The following is a 25,891-nucleotide window of genomic DNA, read 5'->3' as shown; positions in this document are numbered from 1 at the left end:
CGGGTTCAGAGCAGGCAGGTATACAGTGGACATGATCTTCTCACTGTGTTAGCAGGAAGAGAACGAGAGCTGTAGAAGCCCCTATACACAGCCTTCATTGATCTGACCAAGGCATTTGCCTTCGTCAGCAGAAGTGGACTCTTCAAACTCCTGCTAAAGATCGGCTGCCCCCCCAGACTGCACAGCATCATATCATGCTTCCATAAGGACATGCACAGCACTGTTTGCTTCAATGGAGTAACTTCTGATGCCTTTCCAGTGAGCAGTGGAGTGAAAAAAAGGTTGTGCCCTAGGACCGATCCTTCTTCTCCATACTCCTTTACTATGCTTTCACAGACAGCACTGAAGGCATCCTCTTCGCATATGAACTGATGGCAAGCTGTTCAACATCACTCGCTTGTGCTCTAAGAGCAAAGTTAGGACAGCTTGTATCCATGAGATGCTGTTTGCGGATGATAATGTCAGCAATGACATCACACATTGAAGGTGGACTCCAACAACTGATTAACCACTTTGCCTATGCCTGCAAGGAGTTTGGGTTAACCATCAATCTGAAGAAGACACATGTTGTGGCCCAGGGTGCAGAATCTCGCAAAAACATCACCAATGATGGTTGCTCTCTCGATGTAGTCAACTTTCACCTATCTTGGGTTGACCATCACCAGCTCCTTGTCCCTCGAAGCAGAGGTGAACAGCAGGTTTGCCAAAGCTGCAGCTGTCATGGCCAGACTGAATGAGAGTGTGGAACAACAGAAAGCTGACAAAGAAGACCAAGCTGCTTGTGTACTCAGCACCGTCCTCTACGCCAGCAAGGCTTGGATGCCATTCAACAGCCAAGAGAAGAGGCTAAACTCATTCTGCCTATGGTACCTCAGGGACATCTTACACATCCCTAGCAGGACAGTATCACCTACACAGAGTTTCTGCAGTAAATGACTCAGCAAAAGATGCCTCAGATGGTTGGGCCACATCAAACAGATGGACCAGGGAAGCATTCCGAAGGACATGCTGCATGGCAAGCTGAGTGAGGGTTACCGCCCACAAGGAAGAACATACCTTTGCTAGAGGGATGTATCTGCAAGCATGACCTCTGGCAGGCATCGACCTCAACTCATGGGAGGAAACAATTGCAAACCAGACCAGCAAGGAGGGTCACAGTCAAGAGCAGTGTATTATGTGCTGAGATAGCAAGGACCAACATGTTCATCAACAAGACAGCCAGAAGAAAAGCCAGAACTGCATCACCCAGAGCACTTTCCTCCTTCACCTGCAGCTGTGAAAGAGACTGTCACTCTAGAGTGGGTCTGTACAGCCAGACTAGAAAGTGCGAATAGCTGCAAATCTACAACCCCAAGAACCATCAGAAAAGTGTCACACCATCATCTCTCGAGATGCACAGATGCCAACAATGATGATGACAAACTCTAAATCAAACCATGCATGAAAAAAATGTCCTAAAGCTCAGTCTCCAAAAAATGGCAAAGGCAAGCTGAATTCCTTGAACATAAGACATAACAATTGGTCACCATCACCCATGGAGGCCAGAATCAGAAACAGAATCAGAATCAGGTTTAATATTACCAGCATACGTCGTGAAAATTTGTTAACTTCGTGGCAGCAGTACAATGCAATACATGATAAATATAGAAAATAAATTACCGTAGATTCCGGACTACAGAGCGCACCTGATTAAAAGCCGCACACTCCAATTTTGTACTTGTACAAGCCGCACTGGATTTTAAGCCGCAGGTGTCCCACGTTGTAATATGAGATATTTACACAGAAAGATATTACACGTGAGGATTTTTTAACTTTTAATTAAATCCGTATGGTAACATAAAGAAATATATATTGCAAATGCTTTTTTTCGGAACAGTGCCTGTAACACAGCTACTTTTAAATATACATACGTATCGGTAACACACAAATTACGTTGCATATACTTTTTTACTGAACAGTGCACGAACGACATTCCAATATCTCCTAACGACTGGTAAAAAAAATATATACTGCAGCCTACCAGGAAAAGTTATTGATCGCCTTCTTCATCTTCCTCCTGCGCACTAAAACCATCAAAGTCCTCTTCTTCAGTGTCCGAATTGAATAAAACCTCAGGATCTCGTCACTCACTTCAGTCTCTTCGTTGTCGCTCTCACTTGAGCGCACGCGGTCCTCTTCATCACGCAGCAGTCCAGCCTTTCGAAACCCGCTGGTGATGGTGGATGTTGTGACACGGCTCCACGCATTTAGGATCCACTGGCAGACTTGAGTTAAAGATGCTCTTCGCATGCGTCCTGTTTTGGTAAAGGATTTCTCGCCACTCGTCATCCAAGTCTCCCACTCAACGCGCAGCGCCACTTTAAATGCCCGGTTCACGCTGATGTCCAGTGGCTGCAAATAATTCGTGGTGCCCCCAGGAATCACAGCTGGAATTGAGTTTGTACTCTTGATGGCAGCTTTCACTGAACTTTCATTGTCAGCCGCTTAAAAAATCACCATCGGTGGAAGCTTTAGTCTGGATGCTGTGCAGCTCAGAACGCAAGTAAAATGCTTTCAGTGTGATGGACGAGTCACCTTTTTTATTAACAGTCCGAGTGAGAGGCAGGTCAAATGTCAAAGGTACTTCATCCATATTTATGATATCATCTGGCCCGATGGAATTCTCCACTATCTTTGTTTGAGTGAATGTGTGGAAGTTAGCAAGCTTTTCCTCGTGGTCGGGAGGGAGCTGCTGACACAGAGTCGTGCGTACCCTGACGGACAGGCCTTTTCGTCTCATAAATCTAAAACACCACGATGGCCCACCTCTAAAATCTTCGATTTTCATTTTGGTGGCGATTGCTTTAGCCTTCAGTCTGATCTGCAAGGTGGAAACACCGCGGCTGCCTGCTCTCTGTGTGTTAACCCAGTCTTCAAGAAAGTTTTCAAGTTCGGGCCATCTGCTATGATTACCTCTGAAAGCTTTTGTCGTCTTTTTGCATTGACTCAGTTCTTCACGCTGGCGTCTCCACTGTCTCAACATTGATTCATTTATGCCAAGATTATGTGCAGCAGCTCGATTTCCTTCTTCAACCGCCAGATTGATCGCCTTTAACTTAAAAGCTGCATCATATGCTTTTCTTCGAGTGTTTTCCATGTTGATGAGGGTGAGTACAAATGACAGATTTACAATAATTTAATTGTGAAAGTGCGCTTGATTTATCGTACAATTTCACTGGACCTCTGTGAACTACTCATCAATTTTATTGGTCTACTGTTACGAGGCAAAATGTTTTTGGCGGCATGAAAAAAAAACATGCATTAGCCGCACCGTAGTATAGGCCGCAGTGTTCAAAGCGTGGGAAAAAAGTAGTGGCTTATAGTCCGGAATTTACAGTACAGTAAGTATATACATATATATAATTAAATAGTTAAATTAAGCATAGCAGTGCAAAAACAGAAATGAAAACAAAAATGAATGGGTTCAATGTCCATGTAGAAATCCGATGGAAGAAGTGAAGAAGGGAAGAAGCTGTCCCTGAATGGTGAGTGTGTGCCTTCAGGCTTCTGTACCTCTTTCCTCATAGTAGCAATGAGAAGAGGGCATGTCCTGGGTGGTGGGGGAGTCCTTAATGATGGATGCCACCTTTCTGATGCACTGCTCCTTGAAGATATCATGGATACCCATGACTTAGCTGACCAATGTTACAACTTTCTGAAGCTTACTTTGATCCTGTGCAGAAATCAACCTATACCAGACAGTGATGCAGCCTGTCAGAATGCTCTCCATGGTAAAACTGTAAAGGTTTTGAGTATTTTAGGTGACATACCAAATCTCCTCAAACTCCTAATAAAGTCATTGTCTTGCCGTCTTTATAGCTATTGACACCTAGGGACCTGAAATTGCTCACTCTCTCCACTTCTGATTCCTCTATCAGGATTGATTCATGTTCCCCTGACTTACCCTTTCTGAAGTTCACAATCATCTCTTTGGTCTTACCGATGTTGGGTACAAGATTGTTGCTGCAACACCACTCTACTAACTGGTATATCTAACCCCTGTACATCTTTTCATCACCATTTGAAATTCTCCCAACAATAGTTGTATCATCAACAAATTTATAGATGTCATTTGAGCTATACCTAGCCGCACAGTCATAGGTATAGAGACAGTAGAGCAGTGAGCTAAGCACGAATCTCTGAGGTGTGCCAGTGTTAATCATCAGTGAGGAGGAGATGTTACTATCAATCTGCACAGATTGTGGTCTTCCAGTCAGGAAGCTGAAGATCCAATTGTAGAGGCCCAGTTTCTGTAGCTTTTTCATCAGGACTGTAGGAATGATGGTGTTGAACGCTGAGCTACAGTCAATAAACAGCATCCTGACACAAGAGTTTGTATTGTACAGGTGATCTAAGGCCATGTGAAGAGCAACTGAGATTGCTTCTGCTGTAAACCTATTGTGGCGATAGGCAAATTGCTGTGGATCCAGGTCCTTGCTAAGGTAGGAGTTGGTTCTAGCCATGATTGACCTCTCAAAGCATTTCATCACCATAGATCTGACAGCTAATGGATGGTAGTCCTTAAGGCAGCTCAGACTGCTGTTCTCGGGCACTGGTATAATTGTTGCCCTTTTGAAGCAGGTGGGAAATTCCACCTGTAGCAGTGAGAAATTGAACATGTCTTTAAATACACCTGCCATTTGGTTGACACAAGTTTTCAGAGCCTTACCAGTTACTGCATTGGGGCCTGCTGCATTGTGAGGATTCACCCTCCTGAAAGCCAGCCTGGCGTCGGGCTCAAGAGGCTGAGGTGCAAGTTGAAATTTGGGGTCAAGTACCCGTATCAGAAGGAAATATTGACAGTACTGGTTGGTAAGTGATAGGTGGAAGCAGTTGAGGAGAGGATGATGGCCAGACAGAACCAGGAGAGTGAGGGACAAGGGTGAGGTGAACAAAAGGAGAGCAAGCTAGGGCTTGGATGAATAGCAAGCTAGGATGAATGAGAAAGATGGAAGATCAACTTTCTCTTCACATGACCCTCATAATCATGAGATACTGCTTAACCTAGTATTTAGTAATTAATCTTTTCCCCTAACTGTGTTAAGTGGGGAGTTCTCCATACCTATCATTGTCAAGTTACTCTTATGCCTCTTGACAATTCACTTGCCCCTGCAGTGAGCAATTGTGACAGGCAGGAATAGAGAACTGTGTGGTCCTCCCTCAGCTCTGAAAAACTGGTAACTTTGGATGTCACTTCTGACTTCGCACGGGATCCAAAACTGTATTGATTTCAATGTGGTGATTCTTGGTAGAACCGGGGGGGGGGAGGGGGGGGGGAAGAAGATATAATGATTTCACTTTAGTGTAATGTCAATCAAGAAATATTTTTCCACTTAAAATAAAATGTATAAATAATTTTCTCATTTACTACAAATCAGAGATATTTAGAAGCCATTAAAATAGTGCACACCTTTCAGAGCTGGCAAAGGTCAGGCCCAGCATCAATAAGCTTTGCAAATCTATCAGACATAGGGCCTCAGTGTTCTGGCACCCACAGCTTTGTCTCTTTATCAAACTCAGTGCAGCACTCAGTTATGAGGAATACTAATGAGATCAGCCCTCTGCATTCAGCTGAAGCAAGATATCTAGAGATATGGAGGTGGTAAGTGGGCACTGGACCTGGTCCAGAATGACTCAACTTCCTAACAAAGTGACATTTCATTGCTTAATTACAGAAATCATATTCTGTTTTCAAAGATTCAAAGTACATGTATTATCAAAGAATATATAAATTATACACCTTGAGCAAGAAACCTAGAAAACCCAAATAAAAAAATAAAGAAAATAAAGACCATAACCACTGAGCAGTGAAAGTGGAGAAAAAAACAAGTCATGCAAACATTAGCAGCAAATGACAGCATTCCAAATCAGTTTGGGTCCTTAGATCTGATCCCCAGAGCAGCTGGAGAAGGCCCTAGCCTCAATTTTAGTTCATCATATTAGAGGGGCAAAAACACTGTGAAACTTGCAGAGACTACAGACACCAGAGAGAGAGGTATTAACATCGTGGGAGAGTGAACAATATCAGCCAGGCTCTCGCTGATGGTCTCGACACTTAGGCTTTCCAGTCTATCTGGGCTGGTGTTTAAATTGTCTAAGCACCAAGTATTGTCTCGCTCCAGGACCAAGACCCCTGCACAGCAGTACACCTGGGCCGGACAACCTGAAGCCATTCCTGATCCAACCTCGCACCTGGTTAGGTGGACGGGTGTCAAAACTCATTTGCACTGACTCCTCCCCAAAACATTCACTCCAACAGCGACAGTGATAGTCCATCTGTGACCCCATCTTGAACACATTGCATTTCGGCTTTGTGATACACCAGGATGGCTCATCCTTCGAATCAGCTTCACATCCACTTGCTTCTTCATTGTTTGTGGTGACAATTGACAATTTACTTCAGAAAAGGTGTTATTAGTAATGTTTTAGTCATATTTCTTGTCTTCTGATCTACCAGCAAGCCATCACACAACCTCAGCAGCACCATCTTAAACCAATTTGTTACAAATACAAAATGTATGAACTTTTCTTTTATATCCAGATATTAGCAATTTAGATATAAGATTAGCAGTTATTGTAATGCTTTATGGCACCAACAATCAGAAGATCATGGTTCAATTCCTGCCACTGTCTGTAAAGAGTTTGTGCAATTTCCCCGTGACTGCGTGGGTTTCCTCTGGGTGCTTCAGTTTTCTCCCACATTCCAAAAGACACGTAGGGGAAGTAAATTCTGAGCACACTATGCTGGCATCAGAAGCATGGTGACACTTACAGGCCGTCCCTAGTAGTTATTTGAACTGTGTTGGTCATTGATGCAATTGATAAATTTCACTGTATGCTTTGCTTCAATGTACATGTGACAAATGAAGCTATTCTCTCATCCCCTTACTTATAAAACTCATCTTCTCCCAAATCCTTCAAACAGCTCTGAATCTGCACCAAGGGATAATGTACAATGGAGAGAGGATGCAGTAATTATTGCTGGGGCTGAATTTTCACATATGCAGTAATGGAAATGACAACAGATTTAAATGAACAACTGATCACTATTGAATAGAGTTCCATCTTTCTATCAGCCTTTTCATGTTTAGAAGTTTCCCATTTCATTCCCGAAAGGCCCCAACACAAACTATGCACCTTATTCTTGATCTCAACTGGTGGTGAAATCTAGGTCAAATTACATCATAACTATCCTTTATTTGTTTAGAGATATAGCACCGAGGAGGCCCTTCCTGCCTTTGAGCTGCACTGCTACAGCTCCGATTTAGCTCTAACCTAATGACAGGACAATTTATCAATTAATCTACCCAGCATGTCTTGGGACTGTGGGAGGAAACCGGAGCACTAAGGGAAAACCCATGCATTCCACAGGGAGAACATATGGAGACTCCTCCAGAACTGAACTCTAAACTCCAACACCCTGAGCTGTAATAGTGTCACATCGCTACTCTACAATGCCGCAAGGGAATGCAGCCCTATTGTCTGCAATTCCATCTCGCAACCTAACATTAAGAAATCATTCTAATGAACCTGCACTGCCCCTCTCTTCAAAGGCCAAGACATGTCACCCAAGGTGTATGCCCAGATCTGCTTATACTAGTATGTTCAGGATTAACCATGGCATAGCATAACAGTCCCATAACCTCAGCCCTCTTGTACAGTAATTCATTTCTTAGAAATAAAAAAAAAATTCGTTAACTTTTTGACTATATCACATCCCAATCCATGACATTTTTAATGATCCTTTTACATAAATCGTCAAGTCTGTTTTAACCTCCACTACCAAGTTTCACCACTTAAACATTCATTCACAAAAGTTTTGCTTAAACCTTAATTTGCTGATGTATCTGTAAAACTATCAGGTACACTGCTTACAATTCTTTCTATCTTTCATTTTTCCCAAACTTGGATGTTTGCCTTTTCAGCCCCTCATCTATAACTTCAGTGAATGGTGCATTTCTGACAAGGACACTGGTAACTAATCACATCCTGATGTTTTGCCCAATTATCCAAACACTCTGTTTCCTGCTGCTCTGCTAAATTACGCTCCAGGATATAAGTTGATGCAAGTTCCCATGAGCTTCAACTTCAACTACCATGAAAGGCTTTAGTAAATACTTTCTGGACGATCACATAGACAACAAACACAGCCATTTTCATACCCGCTTCTTAGTGAAAATTTGATCAAAAGGCCAGTGCTTTTCATTCTTCATCTTTAATTATAGATTCTCTTAACTTGCTGGATGTGCTACTCATACAGCAAGTCTGTATTACACTAATTCTGCACTCTCTTTTCTTAAGTTATGCTGAGATGGAAAGCATCTGGACTTGGGGATTTGTCAGTTTTTTCTTTCTTTTAGAATCCCTGGGATTTGATATTATTATGCTCCAATACTGTAAACCAACTGCTTACATTATAAATACATGCATTTTCAGCAATTTCTAAACTATTGCTTCAGGAGAGAATTTCCTTAGTATTGACACTCACTTGGCCCCATTATCCCCATAGGTCTGAGCTGTAAACTGCTTTAATATATACATTCTTAGATGTCTCAAAGCATGACTGTGTGTGTTTTTGACATACTTCTATATTGTGAGGATTAGAGTCCTCAGATGGGAATAACAATGTGACTTTGCATGGTAGTTCTTCGATTTGCATTTGCTCAGCTTGCATGCAATGTACATCAATATATTGTGAAGATGAAATATATTCGAACATTTGTCTGCCACAATCGAGGAGTCTCTCTTGTAGGTAATAAATATTTCCCAATTATAGAGTTGACTGCAGGCAAGATTACTTGTTCTTTTCCAATTGCTTCCATCATTTTGCAGGGTGTTTCACTACTCAGTATAATCACAATTAGGAAAAATACTAGCATCATCAATATTCTTCCATGCATTTACCAATGACATCTCCAAATGACTTGGGATCAGTCAGAGGCACTTACAGGTTCAGAAGAAGGGCTAAAACCAAGAGTATACACAATTGAAATTTTTTGTAGCCTAAATTAAGATCAGCAATTAGCTCCAAGTTGCCTTTACTACATATTTTTTAAGACAAGAGGGTACAAAGGCAAATTTTGGTTGGCTCTCTTGGTTCTGAAGGAAGTCTAGTTGAAGCAGTAGAAGTGGCAGTCAGAGAGAAGTTAGCTTTGCAATGGAAGCAGATAGAAGTAGCCAGGAATACCATTCCAACGCCTGAACAAGAATAATAAGATCTGGATAAGTGAGGCTCTCTGGTTAATCCAAATTAATAAATAACAATGAAAGCAGCTTTCATAAGGTCCAAATACTCAACTTAGGCAAGATAGTGCTGGTGAACCATGACAACGTGCTTCTGGCAGCTTACAAAATTTCTAACTTTACTTCTGAACTACTCTCACTGTAATCTGCAGCCTGCAATTTCCATTTAAGTAAGATACTCTAACTCTTAAGAGGACCATGACCTTGTCATGGTTTGGAGGCTTGTGTCCTCACTGACCCAGAGAGTTATGCTGGTTGGAGTCCGGACCCGATGCTCTGGCTCCTGGTAGGGTCAAAGGGCCATACAAGTCAAAGTGTAGAGGCCGGACTAAGACCTTAGAGGACTAAGTCCACTAGTCCTCCACCCTTGAGGGTTCAGCTCAGGGTCAACAACTCTGACTGGTCAAACAAAACTGTTAAGGAAAAAGCAATGAAGAATCCTTCTACATCTGTGTGCGATGGTAGACCCTGAACCACACATGGGGCACAAAAGAGAACATGACCAAGGACAGACAGAGGTGGAGGAACTTGACTGCTGCTCTAAAAGCCTGCAGGTGGAAAGGACAATAAGTAAGCAATGCACTTTTGAGCCTTCTGAACAAACTGGCCATTTCATGATCTTCTGAGGGACTCAGCTGACTTAACTCTCAGGCATGCCGGTATCGCACTTTTAAACGGACATAGGTACGTTGCCACAGTTGAAAGGGGGAGGACTCCAAGCCAGGCTAAAATGCTGGTTTATGAAACTTCCTCTACCTAGCATCTTGTTAATAAATGTATAGTCGCTGGAGAACAAGACTGAATACCTAAGGACAGCATAGCTGTATAGGAGAAAAATGAGGCACTGCTGCATTCTGTTTCACAAATACATGGTTCACTCCGGATAAGCTGGATACGTCGGAGAGACCCAAGAGCCTCTCGACACACAAGATGGACTGGACTGCTGATTTGGAGAAGGCAAAAGGTCTGTGTTTCTTGATAAACTTTTTGTGGTGCTCGGACCCAGCAGTCTTGTCACATTCTTGTTCCTCCAACCTGAAACATGTAACAATTAAGTGCCGACCATTCTACTTATCAGGAGAGTTCTCCTCCATGATCCTGTCTGCAGTTTACATACTGCCATAAGCCAATATTAAGCAAGCACTCAAAGTACTAAGTACCACCATCTGCAAACAAGAAACTGCCAATCCCAACGCCTTTCATTTCATTGTCAAGGACTTCAATCAGGCTTTTTTGAAGAAATCTCTGACCAATTATTGTTAACATATCACCTGCAGCACCAAGGGTCCCAAATACTCAAATACTGCTATGTTACGATTTGGAACGCCTACTGTTCTATGCCTAGACCACATTTTGTAAAATCTGATCACTTGACTGTCCTCTTCCCAACTGCAACAGGCAGAGGAGCAGATATGGGATTGCTCTGAGTTGGTGGACTGGGCAATGTTCAAGAACTCACCCAAGCATTGGAACAACAGCACTGTTGTTATGGACTTTATAAAATCAGTCATAAACAAGTGTGATCCCACAAAATAATTCAGAGATTTCCCCAACCAGAAACCCGAGATGAACCATGAGATCTACAGTCTACTGAGGGCCATAAGTGGCATTCAGGTCTAACGATCAAAAAAATACAACAGGTCCAAGTACGATCTTCAGTAAGCCATCTCATGTGTAAAGTAGTAATTCCGGACCAAACTTGAATCACTGAAGGATGCTCGACAGCTGTGGCAGGTCCTGAATGCTGTAATCTCCTATAAAATGAAACCAAGTGCCATAGGTGATAAGTCTTTGCTTCCAGATGAGCTCAATTCCTTTTATTCTCATTTTGACCATTTAAACATGGAGGGACCTTCCTGAGCTTCCACAGTCCCCAATGACCGTGATTTCAGTCTGTGAGGCTAACATGACAGCATCCTTCAGGAGGGTGAACCCATGGAAAATATCCAGTCTAGGCTGGTTTCCTGGCCAAGTACTAAAGGTCTCTGCTGATCCACTGGCTGAGATACCCACCTGCTTCAAGCAGGCTTCAACTATACAGGTGCCGAAGAAGAACGTGGTAATCTGCCTCAGTGACTATCGTCCAGTAGCACTGACATGATGCAGTGCTTTGAGACAGTAATGATGAAACATATCAACTCCTGTCAGAGAAGTAACTTGGATCCACTTCAATTTCCCTACTGTCACAACAGGTCAACAGTAGATGCCAATTTATTAGCTCTTCCCTTAACCCTGGAACATCTGGACAGCAAAGATGAATGCATCAGGATGTTCTTTAATGACTGTAGCTCAGCATTCAGTGCTAGCATCCCCTCAACATTAATTAGTAAGTTTCAAAACCTGGGCCTCGCTAACTCCTTGTGAACTGAATCCTTGATTTCCTCACTTGCAGTCCCCAGAGTTCAGATTGGCAACAGCATCTCCTCCACAATCTCTATCAGTACAAGTGTACCACAAGGCTGTGTGCTTAGCCCACTGCTCTAATCACTCTACAATTACAAGTGTGAGGCTAAGCACAGCTCCAACGCCATATTTACGTTTGTCAACAGTACGATGATTGTTGGCTCAACCAAAGGTGGTGACGAATAAGATATTGTAGGGTGATTGAAAATCTGGCTGAGCAGTGCCGCAAAACAACTTCTCACTCAATGTCAGCAAGACCAAGGAGATCATTATTGATTTCAGGAGAAATCCAGAGGTCCATGAACCAGTCCTCGCCAGGGGATCAGAAGAGAAGAGAGTCAGCAACTTTAAGTTTCTCTGTGTTATCATTTCAGAAAATCTATCCTGTGTCCAGCACGTATGTGCCATTACAGACAGAGCATGGCAGTGCTTCTACTTTCTTAAAAGTTTATGAAGATTCAGCATTTTATCCAAAACCCTTAACTAACTTCTATAGATGTGTGGCAATTTAGGTATATTGATTGGTTGCAATACAGTCTGGTACGGAAACACCAATGCCTACAAAAAAACAGCGGATACTGCCCAGTTCATCAAAGGTAAAGCCTTCGCCATCACTGAGTATATCTATATGGAGTGCTGTCGCAGGAAAGCAGCATCCATCATCAAGGATGCCCCCCATCCAGGCCATGCGCTCTTCTCGCTGCTGCCATCAGGAAGGAGGTATAGGAAGCCTCAATACTCACATTACCAAGTTCAGGAACAACTATTATCCCTCAACTATCAGGTGCTTGAACCAAAGGGGTTAATTACACTCACCTCACCACTGAATTGTTCCCACAACCTATGGACTCACATTCAAGGACTCTTCATCTCATGTTTTCGATTTTTATTGCTTATTTATTATTATTTTTTGTTACACTTTTTTTCTTTTTGTATTTGCACAGTATGTTACCTTTTGCATATTGGTTTGTCTATCCTATTGGGTGTGGTCTTTCACTGATTCTATTATGTTTCTTGTATTTACTGTGAATGTCTGCAAAAAAAGTCAATCTCAGGGTTGTATACCATGACTTTGATAATAAATTTACTTCGAACCTCCAATTACTTTGCTTGGTTAAACCAAATCTGGCACAATAATTTTCCCAAAATAATAATGAGTCCTACCTTTATGGTTGAAGATACCCTCCATCTCCATACTGCTACGTGAATGTGCAATACACAGAACACTGCTGGGAACCACTCCTTCAGCAGCTGGAGAGCGATCTGTTGTACGCACCAGACACCAGTCAGGCTTATCATGGGGCCTCTCTAAAACCTCCACGGTCTGACCCCGTCGAATGCTCAGCTCATTGCTGTTCGTTGCCGCAAAGTCATGGATAACCACTGTTAACTCACACCCACCGGACAACTATGGAGAGAACAGAGACAGACATGAGACAGCCAACATATTGGCCCAGACAAAAGATAATACTGTCATTCTCAAATTTTATCAGCCATGACTAATGCAATTCTTTTCACATTTCTGCAGTCCACAAGATCGCTGGAATCCATTATTTTAAACTCTGCTACGCATATCAAAACACTAGCCACAAAATAAACTGGAATATGATTTAGCTTTCCAGAGCCAAATTGCAATTTATTACTTCAACACTTAATCAAAGAATAACTTATTAATATTAAGAATTCTAGGTATTTTCTTTTAAAATATTTGCAATTCCTTAATGAAGACCTGAAATAATATTTGTATTGCTGACTGTTAACATTACTTAGTTGATATAATTTCCCTGAAAGAATAACTTCAACTGAAAGTTTGTTTCAATCTCCTTGTATGATTATCTCAAAGCACTTGATAGCTTGCAAATTTTTTTTTGAACTGTAGAAATTTAGGAAATTCATAAACAAGTTTCTTATTAAATTTTAAAAACATAAGAGTCACAAGAGATCACAGAGGAAATGGAGTGATGACATTTTAGATCAAGGCCCTTTTGACCAGATGAAGAATCTCAACCCAAAACACTGAACGTCTATTGACCTCCAAAGATGCTACCTGAGCCACTAAGTTCCTCCAGCGTTTGTTTGTTGCTCTGGACACAGAATGTCCAGGTAACCTTTATCCTTAATAAAATTGAATGAAAGGTAATTAGAAGTCTAGATGTTATGGATAACTCCCTAAACTGTGCAGTGTTTTATTTTTAATATCAACTGGAAAACAACCAACTAACAGATCCTTCAATGACCTAAAATGCAGTATTTCTGAAATAATTTATCTTCAAATAAAATCTCCCCCAGGTAACTGACCTATTTAAAAGTCTGGGTGCAGGTTTCCAACAAATATAACTTTGCCTTGGACCTGTTCTTAAATAATTAAAATTAAACGTGGTGTTTCAATTGGATTAAACTTGAGTGAAAAGTATTCAAAGAACTTTAGGTTCTCTTTGAGATTACACAAAAAGTTTATTTTAGAAGTTCACAATGTTATTCCCAATTACTGTTTTTGGTAATTACAAAATACGGTTCTCATCAGATTTCAAATGGTTCTAGTGCTTTTTATTCCCATGCTATTGTTATCATTTGCTAGCTCACTTCAATTTGCATTTTACCCTGTGAATTTTTGTGTGACCTTTCATAAAGATTGAACCTCTTGCTATTACCAAGCTACACTCAACAAGTGGGAAACACAACCAAGCTCAGAGACCTTCCTAATGACTCATGATTAAACATGTGGTGAATATTTAGCTTTGGGCTTTGAAAAAACGTGATCACGGCAAATTACTGCACTTTACAACATGTAAACTTAGATGTTTATACATTTCAAATCCATTGCCAACTTCAAATATAGTTTATATAATTAATGATCGTAGCAAGCATACCAAGTAAGTATATTCTGATTTTCATGGACGGAGTGAAAACCATAAGTAGCTGTAATTACAACAATTAATGCCTTCAGTCTGTCAACAGAGTCCATAAGTTATTTAATTTCAATGTTTATTTCCAGTTATTTGGTTATATACTTTTTAATAAATTCAGCACAATTTTGTGAAGAAATCAGATTATGAAATAAGGAAGCAGAAAACTTAGCTTAAAATAAGTCAACATTTTCATTTTCTGAACAAATTTGAAGATCTAATAGAGCAAATTTATGTTCTGAGTTATTTAGTAACAAAATAAATATACATACCAAACCTAAGCTATCCCATTCCCAACCCAATCCCATCCACCTACTCTACACTTCAGATTAATTGAAGTGTTGAGCTACTGATTGACTTGAAGGACTGAAGTTGATGAATTTATTCAAGGATAGGAATAATGCATCTACTTTAAATACAGAACGTATGTTTATATTGTAAAGAATAAAAAAAAATTAAATAATGCCTTTTACAATTTCAAGACCCCCCCCCCCAAAGTGCTTTAAAGCCAATCTGGAGTGCAATTGCTGTTGTGATGTGGGAAATATGCAAGTTCTCACAGATTTCATAAAATGACCAAATAATCTATCTATTCTCCAATTTTGGTTGAAGGATAAACATAAGCCAAAATGCTAGATGAGAATTCCTTGTTCTTCTTCAGGGTTATTACATGGGCTCTTTTATATCCAAATGAGATGGCAGACAAGGCCTCATAAACACAATTCTGCAAATTCTGGAAATCCAGAGCTACATACAAAATCCTGGAGGAGCTCAACAGACCAGGTAGCATTGATGGAAATTAATAAACAGTTGACATTTTGGGCAAAGACCTTTCATCAAGACCCAAGGTCTCATTTTTTGTGCTTCAGATTCCTGAAGGGTCAAAAAACCCATGAACACTACAACATATTTTCATTGTTTACATTATTTATTTTTGTAACTTCTCGTGTTATTTATGTCCTGCACTGTTCTGCTGCTGCAAAACAACATAATTCTTAACACATGTCAATGATAGTAAACCTGATTCTAATTCTGACTACAACTCTGCTTCTCAAACTATCACAACTGCCCTGCAATGGAGACAAAGTTAGTACAAATGATTGAGCCAGATGTGTAGTAGAGTATTGCATGAAGTAAGCATGCATTGGATCCCCAGTGTAATGCAATTTTTGAGGTGTGTAACAATTTCCAGGCTATTAAATACAAATTTATGCTTGATAGAGTCAGAACAAGTAGAGCTATTCAGCTTGTAGGGCTGAATGGTGGCGTAGTGGGTTAGTGCAATACTTTACAGTGCCAGTAATTTTGGTTCATTTCTTGCCTCTATCTGCAATCTGTGGTTTTCTTAAAGATGCTCTGGATTTCTCCCACATTCCAGACATTACAGTTCATAAGTTGTGGGCATGCTATGGTGGCGCTGGATGCATGGCAACATTTGCGGTTTGCTCTCAGCACATCCAATGACACAAACAATGCATTTCACTATATGTTTTGATGTATATGTGACAAATAAAGCTAATAAAGCTAATCTTTCCTTGGTTCATAAAATGCACAATTGTGAAGGGATTTTCTGAAGTTGAATGCTTTGGCTTTAAAAAAAGAAATCTTTCAGTGTATTTTCAAAATTTCAACTATCATATTCACATAGCATATATATTCAAACCCCTTCAGGATTAAACCATAGACTATGGATTTTAATAGGGAGTGCTATTTCCATATGATCCTTCTCAGCATCGTGGATGAATCAGTGAAAAAGATGCTTATCTGAAGAACAAGCTAGCCTGTCATTACTGTGACACATTTACATTTTGCAACTGATGCATTCAAAATAATTAAAACAACTGAACTACATTTAATCACAAAGCAAAATGAAAATATTATATGGTAGGAATAATTTGTACTGTAAAAATAAAAGCAAACTATTATATGATTCACAATAGGCTTTATACCCAGGCTTCAATCAAAATATTTAATCATTAAAACAATGTGACTTTCAGCTAATGACATTGAATTAATTTAGAATCAATTGAGAACAAACATCCTGGATTGAATTAAGACAGCAGACATTGATGTGGGGGGAAACAATTGGATAAGATTTCTACAAATACAATATCATAATGCTTTAATCAAGATATTAATATTTTAATCAAGCTTCTCTAAGTATGGACAAGTGCTAATCCATGATTAACACCCTCATCAGAGCACTATTAACAAAATCATTCAGTATAACCTATAACATAATCCATTAAGTTTGTTGATATAACATTTTAGTTACATAAAATATATATGTTTTATTCTCAGAACATCGTAATGAATATTACTCCAAAGACACAAAATAACTGGTCTGGTAAGTAACGAAAGGTTAATGTAACATCCATACATTTTATTTTTACATACAGTCAATAGGAATTTCAAAAATAGGAAGATATCATACAAATTGAAGAATTCCAATCAATAAAGGTTAAATTGTATTTTTTTACAAACAGTTAATTCTTTTAGAACTCTAAAGGCTGTATATTTATTGGAGAAGCAATTTATTAATGCTATTACTACAACATTATTGGCAAAGCATTATCCTATATGATGCAGCCAAATACTTTGCCAATTATTATTAAAGCATAAGAAAAGAAATCCACCACAACATTTTTGGATTATTTTCCTGATTTCTATCTTACCCTTGAAATCTATGCCATAGTACAAGAAACTTACCCAGTTTTGGTGAGGAACAGCTAGAGAGCTCAGAAGCTGAGATACAGACTCCATACTTCGGCTTGAACTACCAGCTGAATCATTTAAATCTTTCATTGCTTTCTGACAATACCAGGAATACTAAAATGGCTTCAAAGGCAGTTTCAAATCCACACCAGTTGAATTCCTGTATTTATTTTGCAGTGGAGGTGAACTATATTCTTTCGAGCAAATTTGGAATACAATGAATTCTCTTCACGTTAAAGGTAAGATATTAGCATATCAAAGAGGTTCTGTACTGATGCAAAAGCCAAAAGCGTGTACTTATAATCAGCTGAAAAAGGGTGTTTCATGATTACTCTCAACTGCTGCACCAATCAGCAGAAGAGCTTTTTCTACTTTCAGTTGCTGGGTGTACATTAAAAGCAGTGAGCAGTGATTGTCATGACCATGATGGTAGCATATTAACTTAAAGCATACTGTGGCAAAATAACTGCTTTGTATAAAGTAAATAAACATTTTTATTTAACTGAAATTTTCAGTCGAGATGCAAGCATCAAGAAATGAATTGTAATAAGAAGTTACTTTCCAGGCGTAGTTAAAAAGAAACCTCCAAAGAAAGATCATTGGGTGATGTTTACCATTCCAAGAAATAATAATTTTAACTAAATATTTCACTTGTAAAGATAAGCTCACAAACATGAAGAAAAGAATGATCCTGACATATTCTTCAAGCAAGATTTGGGCAATTAACACATAGTGGTAGTATTTCTCTTTTAAATTATACAGGGGATACTGGCTATTGCAAAATGTGTTGCTTTGCCCAAGTTCCTTCAGACATTTATTTAGATAATCCCTTCATTCAAAACTGTTTCAGTTCATCAATACTTCTGGGATACCTTGCATGAACAGCTTTCTTCAGATCATGCATCTCAATTGGGTTAAGGTCTAGACTCTGACTTGGCCATTCCAAAACACAAATTTTCTTCTTTTGATGCTTTTTTTCTTCTTTTCATTCTGTTGATGATGTCTTTCAGATCATTGTCTTGTTGCATCATACAACTTCTATTAAGTTTTAGGTGACTGTCTGGTACCCTAACATTACTAACATTGTAAAATGTCTTGGTAAATTTCAAATTCATTGTTCCCTCAACGATTGCAAGCTGTCCAGGTCCTGGGGCAGCACAGCAGCTCCAAACCATGATGCTCCTTCCACCATGCTTCACAGCTGGGACGAGGTTTTGCTGTTGGTGTGCAGTGCCCCAACTTAGCAAGTTCTAGAGATTTCTGCAGGTCTTTTGCTGTCACTCTTGAAGATTTTCATCTTCTTCAGCATTGTACATTGTGCTTTTAATGTGCTCTTTGCAGGACACCCACCCCTAGGGAGAGTACCAACAGTACTGAATTTCCACCATTTGGAGACAATTTCATTTACTGTGTACTGATGAACACTCAGGTCTTTAGAAATGTTTTTGTAGCCTTTTCCAGCTTCATACATCTCTTTTTCTAAGGTCCTCTGAAAGTCGTTGTGATCAAGGCACGGTGCACATAAACATAACATGACTTTGTGTGTCTTTGTTTTGTAGGACAGGACACCTCTACAACCCACACCTCCGCTCTCATCTCATTGAATGGAAAACCTGACTCCAAACAGCTTTTGTAGAAGGCATTACCCCAGAGGTTCACAAACATTTTTGAACCTAGACTGTGATTGTTTAAATGATGTATTCAGTATTGATGAGAAGTACAATTGTTTGTGTGTTATTAGCTTAAGCAGATTGTGTTTGTCTATTATTGTGACTTAGATGAAGACATGAGTAATTAATGCAGGAAACCAGGTAACTGCAAAGGATTCACATACTTTTTTCCTGCAATTGTAAACTGCCAGGAAGCTGCTCCTTTTAGAAAACAGCATTCCTGACTTCAGTACCTGCATATAAGCAGGGGAAATCAGAAGTCAGATGATCTCAGGTGCAGAACACAAGCATCCTGAGTGCTTGGGCTGGATTCACTTTATTTCCAGTCTTGCAGCATTAGACCAGCCCTATTCATGTCAATGAAATTAATAGGATTGATTGAAAAGGGAAGTGACGGTTTGTGAGCTTTTCTTATTTTAGTGAGAAATACATCTGCCTTCGGCCTTTCTTAATCAAACGGAACTATTTTAGCTAATTAAGGAATGTGTTTTAAAGTTACACTTACAGTTTAAAGCTGTATCATTATACAGTTATTCATGGCAGATAAAAACATAAGAAATAGGAGCAGGGTTAGTCCATCTGGCCCGTCGAGCCTGCTCTGCCATTCAATAAGATCATGGCTGATCTGGTCATGGACTCATCATCATATGTACATATGATCAAACATACATAAATAAATGTCTGAGAGGAACTTGGATAAAGAAATACATTTTGTAACAGCTGTAATCTTATTTTAGTTTCAAACCACAAATTCTAGTGGATGATACTGCTGACTTTCAGTTTTGAAAGATATAGGAAGTCATTGGTTAAATTGTGAAGAGTACCATTTCCGGAGTCAATTCACTGGTATCTAGTCCAGTCGGTGAAAACTATATGGATTATCACAATGTCGCCTACCTTATCACTGTCCAAAGTGTTCTGTGAGGTCCGTGATGCTAAGGAGATTGTGTCAGGTTGGCTGCTTGCATCTCCCTGACTGTCCAGTTCTTCTCCATCCCTGAAAAACAATGTAACACCCCACACTCGTTAGTACTTCCAGTGAATTATAACAAACTGTGATTCTTAATTACTATAAATCTGCCACCGTAGGTACTTATTTGTTAACCATATTTATTTAGAAGTTGTTATCACAATAATGTGCACTTCCTGTCCAAAAAGAACATGCATTGTGACAAGTGTGTTTTCAGGATGTCATCAAGATGCTTTTTTCCCCCTGAAGTACATGGGAAAATCACACTTATATACAACTTCAATGAAGTGATCTACTACCAAGTAATTCACAATATGGTTGTCAAACAAAATCTGAATACAAGCCATATAGTGAAATAACCAGTGTGGTCAAAGGTAGGTTTTAAGGAATACCTTCATGGAACAGAGAGATGGAGAAGTTTACTGTGGAAACTTTAGTACTTACTACCTAGGTAAACAAGTACATAACCACCAGTGGTAAAACAATGTACTTTATGGATTTACAGGATGTGGAGTTCTGGAAGGTAATGTGATTCCTGGAAGTCATAGATTCCCAGGTGGATAAATCCCTAAGGACTGAGGAGGCTAGTGCAGGAACTTGCAGGAACTCTGGCAGAGATATTAAAACATCCTTAGCCATAGGTGAGGTGCTGGAGGACTGGAGGATAAGAAATGGGGTTCCATTATTCAAGAAAGAAGAAGAAAAGTAATCGGTTGGTATTCAAAGGCATAGGATGTACATGGATTCGGATGGGCAGGCCCTGATAAGAGATAGTTAACATAGCTTTGTACGTGGTAGGTCATGTCTAATCAATTTTATAGTTTTTGATGGAAGGGACGGCAGTGGATCTTGTCTACACGGACTTCAGCAAATCCTTTGACAAAACCCTGCTTGGAAGACTTGTCTAGATGATTAAGTCACTTGACATTCAGGATGAAGTAGTCAATTTGATTCAACTTTGGCTTAGCATTACAAGGATATCTTAAGTGGGTTAGGACTTTATACCCTGGAGCATAGGAGAATGAGGGGGGATCTTATAGAGGTATACAAAATTATGAAGGGTATAGATAAGGCAAAGGCATGCAGGCCTTTTTCCCATCAGATTGATTAAAACTAGAATTAGAGGTCATTGCTTAGGATGAAAGCTGAAATATTTAAGAGGGATCTGATGGGGAACTACTTCACATTTACCAAGTTGGTTTTGGAGAGATCATTAAAGAGCTATTCCAACCTAATGGCACATATTCTCACTAAAGGAAATTAGAAAGTACTAGAACCAGTCAGCGAGGAAAGCAAATGTGGAGATCAACATAGGAATAACCATTTGAAGTTAATGATCACTCATAAGAGCTGTTTTATGAAAAGTGACCTGTTCCTCGCTGCACAATACCTTTGTTTATAGCACAGTACAATATTTATAATATTAACACTAGAATTTGAATTTCACCATACAAGTTCAAGAAAAACAATTAAATGGAGATGAACACATGCTTAAGTCCATGTTCTACGTTATGATGCACAGATAAACCATTTTTTAAAAATTCGATATGAATGCTTGCAAGGAATCAGTGTACAATAATACATCCAAAGATATCAGGCAATGCTTTAGTTAACCAGATCTCTAATTTGGTGGTTGCTATGGTATTCACTGACATTTGTAAGCTATGGGCCACACATTTACGGAATATGTTTCTCCTCAATTTGCAAATCATTAATTTTTTAAAATATTTGCTTTTCTGACAAATGCTTTTGATGCACGGAGAGAGTTCACAGAATCCCACAAATAGAAAATAATTGTAATTGTGGCAACATTTCTGAAAAAACAGCTTTCAATCTTTATGTACTGTCTGGTATCTACAAGTGGTTTTGTGTGATCAGAATGTTTTACAATTTACCTTATTAGTAAAATTAACTTTGGGGAAGGAGACAAAACACAGAAATATTAAAACATAATTTCAAGAAAATTCTATGATCAGTCTCCATTTTTTAACAATAATCTACCAGCAAGTAGTATGTAGGAACATGCAGACTCTTGTACCAACATGCATCAAAGGTCTAAAGCTTGTCATGTTTTCATTAACAACCATTCCCTTCTGTACAATTATCACATTGTGAGTCAATTAACACAATTATGTATGTTTCTCTGGTAACTTAGCTTTTATCACAGCCATTAAACCCAAGGTAGCATTTATAGTACATGCACCTACAAATGGAGGAAAATATAAAAGGACAAAAATTACATTTGTTGCCTAGCAACCAACTCTGAAATTTTAACCATATTAACAATAATATGTCTTTTCTTGCTTATGGAGCTGGCTAGCCACGTCACAATGTAGATGGACACAGTTAGTCAATTAGTAGCAGATTGTTGTAATTGGGACAATCATGTAGGGTTCAGAATTCTGCAGCTTTATGCAAGGCATATTCTGCCCCATCAAAATGAAATTACAGGACAGCAATAGGTAATAATAAATGGGAACTCATGAACTGCGTTACCCAGGTTAAGAAATCAGGACAGCTCCCTCTGCTACATTCCTTCCTCCCACCAGCCCACAGAGAAAACACTACCACATCTCTGCTCTTTAGTCCTGACAATGATCCCACATCTTTCTTAAGTTTCTTCCTAGTTCCACACCCGCCCCCCCCCCCCCCAAATTCGTAGGATGAGCAGTAGCGTGGCAGTTACCGTCATGCTATTACAGTGCCAGCGACCTGGGTTCAATTCCACCACTGTCTCTGAGGAGTTTCCTCTGGGTACCCCAGTTCCCTCCCACATTCCAAAGATATGTGGGTTTGTAGGTTAACTGGTCACCTGGGTGTAATTGGTTTGCATGGGCTCATTGGGCCAGAAGGGTCTGTTACCTCACAGTATCTCGAAATAATAAAAATAATCTTGCCTTCAAACCTTCTTAACACCACTGCTTTCAAAGTGTTGATTACCAAACTTCTCTCCAGGTTCCATATGAGCCAATGGGCCCATTCAAACCAATTACATCCAGGTTCCATATGTTACTGGAAGGCAATGAATCCTCTCAATTTTATCTACTGCCATCAGCCCTTCCCAAACAAAGGGCTTAAGACCCCAACCTCCTCCCATGCTTGTAAAACGCTACCTTATATCCAACCTTCCTTTTCTCTCCAAGTCTTTGAAATGCTGTGGCTTGTCAAATACAAAACTTTCCACATTATACGTTGAAGTAACGAATGGCATTGTGGCCAAATTTGCAGATGATACCAAGGTGGAGAGGCAGAGAACATCACAGAGGAAGGGAGTGTGCAGAGGTCTCGGATGGGTTGGGAGAGTAGGCAAAGAAGTGGCCACGGAATACAGCGTAGGGAAGTATGGGGTCATGCTCTTTGGTAGGAAGATTAAAGATGTAGACAATGGGGAGAAAATTCAGAAATCAAGATTGCGAAGGGAATTTGGAGTACTGGTTCCTTAAGGTTAATTTGCAGGTTTGCACTAGGCAATCAAAACAAGGATGCACTGCTAAGACTTTAGTTAGACTGCATCTGGAACATTGTGAGCAATTTTGGGCCCAGTATCTAAGAAAAGAGAGGGTCTAGCAGAGGCCCACAAGATGATCCCAGAAATGAATGGCTTAGCTTATGAGAAGCACTTGATGTCTCCAAGCCAAATCATTGGGCATATTTAAAGCAGAGATTGAAAGGTCCTTGATTGATATGGGGGTTAAGGTTATGGAGAGAAGATGAAAGAAGGGAGCTGAAAAAAATCAGCGATGATTGAATGGTAAAGCAGATTTGTCGAGCCAAGTGGCCTAATTCTGCTCCTATATCTCATGGTCATGAAAACTCTTCAATTCAAGTCACTGGGTCTAATATGGCACTGTATCAACAGATCTTGTTGATCCAATAACGGTCATAGTTCTTGGTTAAGACAACTTTTAAAATTCTTATCTTTGTCTTCAACTTTTGGCTTAATTCCATCTCCAGCTCTAAAATCTCTTCTGGCTCGATAAACATTGGTAATATTCATACTTTTCTAATTCTTGCTCACTCCCAAATGAAAGTGTCCCACCACTGGGAGATGACCTTACTACAACCAAACCCCACAGTTCTGAAATACCTTCCTTGAACTTCATCTGTCCTCGCATTCCCTTATGAGACTCAGTGAAACATTATCTAAGTTATTAATGAGGCAGCTCTGATATGTTAAATATGCCATGTGAATAGAAGCTGACATTATTACAGTTTATACTCTTATATTTCATCAAGATTTTATGAGTTAATTCACAGGCAGTCATTTGCATTAATAGTATAGCAATTAATGCACTGAAATTTTGCAGTTATTAGCCAATTTATAAAAGAAATATTATTCATAATTTGCCACTGATAGTCTTAGTTAAGTAAACCAATTCCACATGTGCGGAAATGCCAGGTTAGGTGCAGATGTTGTCAACTTGGTTTTAACTTCACCGTTCAGAAAACAAGTAGTAATCTGGGCAGTTATAAGCACAACTGAAAGATGACACATCATCCCGTTCATGAATAATTGGCTTGATAGACAATGTACATTAAATATTTATATTACCTTGGATTATTAGCATAATTTTAGACTAAATATAATGACAATATAAGAAGCGAGATGGAATCACTCACCTCCTTCCTTTATGCTTGTGAGATGCAGGTTTGGGCAGATGGATTGCTTCTTTTAGTGCCCCTTTAAGATGGATAGTCCTTTCCTGTATAACTTCTCGTATATGTTTAATCCAATCTTGTTTGTTTTCAATGCTCGATGCCTTCACCATGGAAAAAAATCATGAAAAAACATATAAATAAGATGAAAACTGACATTTACCCTGCATTGTATGCTTCCATAAATTGAAAAACAAATGACAAGAGGATTGGGCCATCAGTTAGTTGGTTTCAGCTGCTTATTTGGATCAACTCTTAAAGAACAAAAATGATTTGAGAAAATAACTAGGGTTCCCTTCCTTTATTTGCGACATTAAGACATTTAACTGGGACAGCAGATTGTTGCCTAAGTTTCAAACTAGTGTCAGTCCTGTGCATCTGTGTGTTGCGAAAACTACACCAAGCCTAGAGCTAAGAGCTTTTAAATAGTGCCAATTGTGTGTGCTTGTGTTCAAAAATCAATGATTTTCGTCACTGATAGCTGGTGAGAAATAAGGAAGAGAATTTGGAACTGTTTTGCTCACTGCAGTATCAAGCATTCAGATGCCACAAATGGCCAGGAGTGAAAATGAAACTATTTTAGTACTTGAACAAGATAGGAACTATTAAGAATTTGGAGGTATTGATCATTATCTTGAAAGTTACAATGAAAATGAAGATACGAGGAATGTAATCAGCGAAAACATTGTCTGAAGGTAGTCCATTAACTGCACTAGGTGGCCATATTGACATTGTTCACAGTCAATCAATAAAACACAGCAGCGTACACTGAATGAATTCCTCTATCAATAACTGTCAGGAACTAGAGTTTTATGGTACTGTTAATTTTCTAATTTGTTCTCTATTTCATTTAAATACATAATTTATTACTAAATACATAATTTGTTAAATGGTAGTTTATCCATTTTATATGTTTTAAACTATTTCATGAAACTTCAGCTAATTAGGACAGTCACTCAACTGGGCCAAAGTTAACTGGTCCTGACATCTCCCGATTAGGCTGAATCCACTGTATTTCAGAACACATATATGAAGTCATTAAATTTGAAATTTAAAATAAAAACCTTATTAAACAAAGATTAGGGATGAACAAAATGCAACGGTAAAACTAAATACAGTGGTGCCGGAAGGTTTCTGAACCCTTTAGAATTTTCTCTTATTTCTGCACAAGTATGACCTAAAATATGATCAGATCTTCACACAAATCCTAAAACAGGATACGGAAAATCCAATTAAATAAATAACACAAAAGGACAGTATATGTATTCATATTTTATTGAGAAAAATGA

At 39.3% G+C, this 25,891-nt stretch overlaps 1 protein-coding gene across 5 annotated transcripts in view; it reads right to left on the bottom strand.

Moving 5' to 3' along the window:
* LOC132378335 (triple functional domain protein-like) overlaps positions 1-25,891 on the bottom strand; it is a 346,417-nt gene that overhangs the window by 102,927 nt on the left and 217,599 nt on the right. For all 5 annotated transcript variants that reach the window (XM_059945155.1, XM_059945150.1, XM_059945151.1 and 2 more), the window contains exons 32-34: positions 24,567-24,706; positions 19,874-19,973; positions 12,850-13,093 (exon numbers count right to left, since the gene is read on the bottom strand). In XM_059945155.1, coding sequence (XP_059801138.1) covers positions 12,850-13,093; positions 19,874-19,973; positions 24,567-24,706 — 484 coding nt within the window. The remainder of the gene's footprint in view (positions 1-12,849; positions 13,094-19,873; positions 19,974-24,566; positions 24,707-25,891) is intronic.

The sequence above is a fragment of the Hypanus sabinus genome, chromosome 20 (assembly GCF_030144855.1).
Source record: "Hypanus sabinus isolate sHypSab1 chromosome 20, sHypSab1.hap1, whole genome shotgun sequence".
Classification (NCBI taxonomy): Eukaryota; Metazoa; Chordata; class Chondrichthyes; order Myliobatiformes; family Dasyatidae; genus Hypanus; species Hypanus sabinus.
The sequence above is the reverse complement of the archived record's forward strand: the minus strand, read 5'-3'. Positions and strand labels throughout refer to the sequence as shown.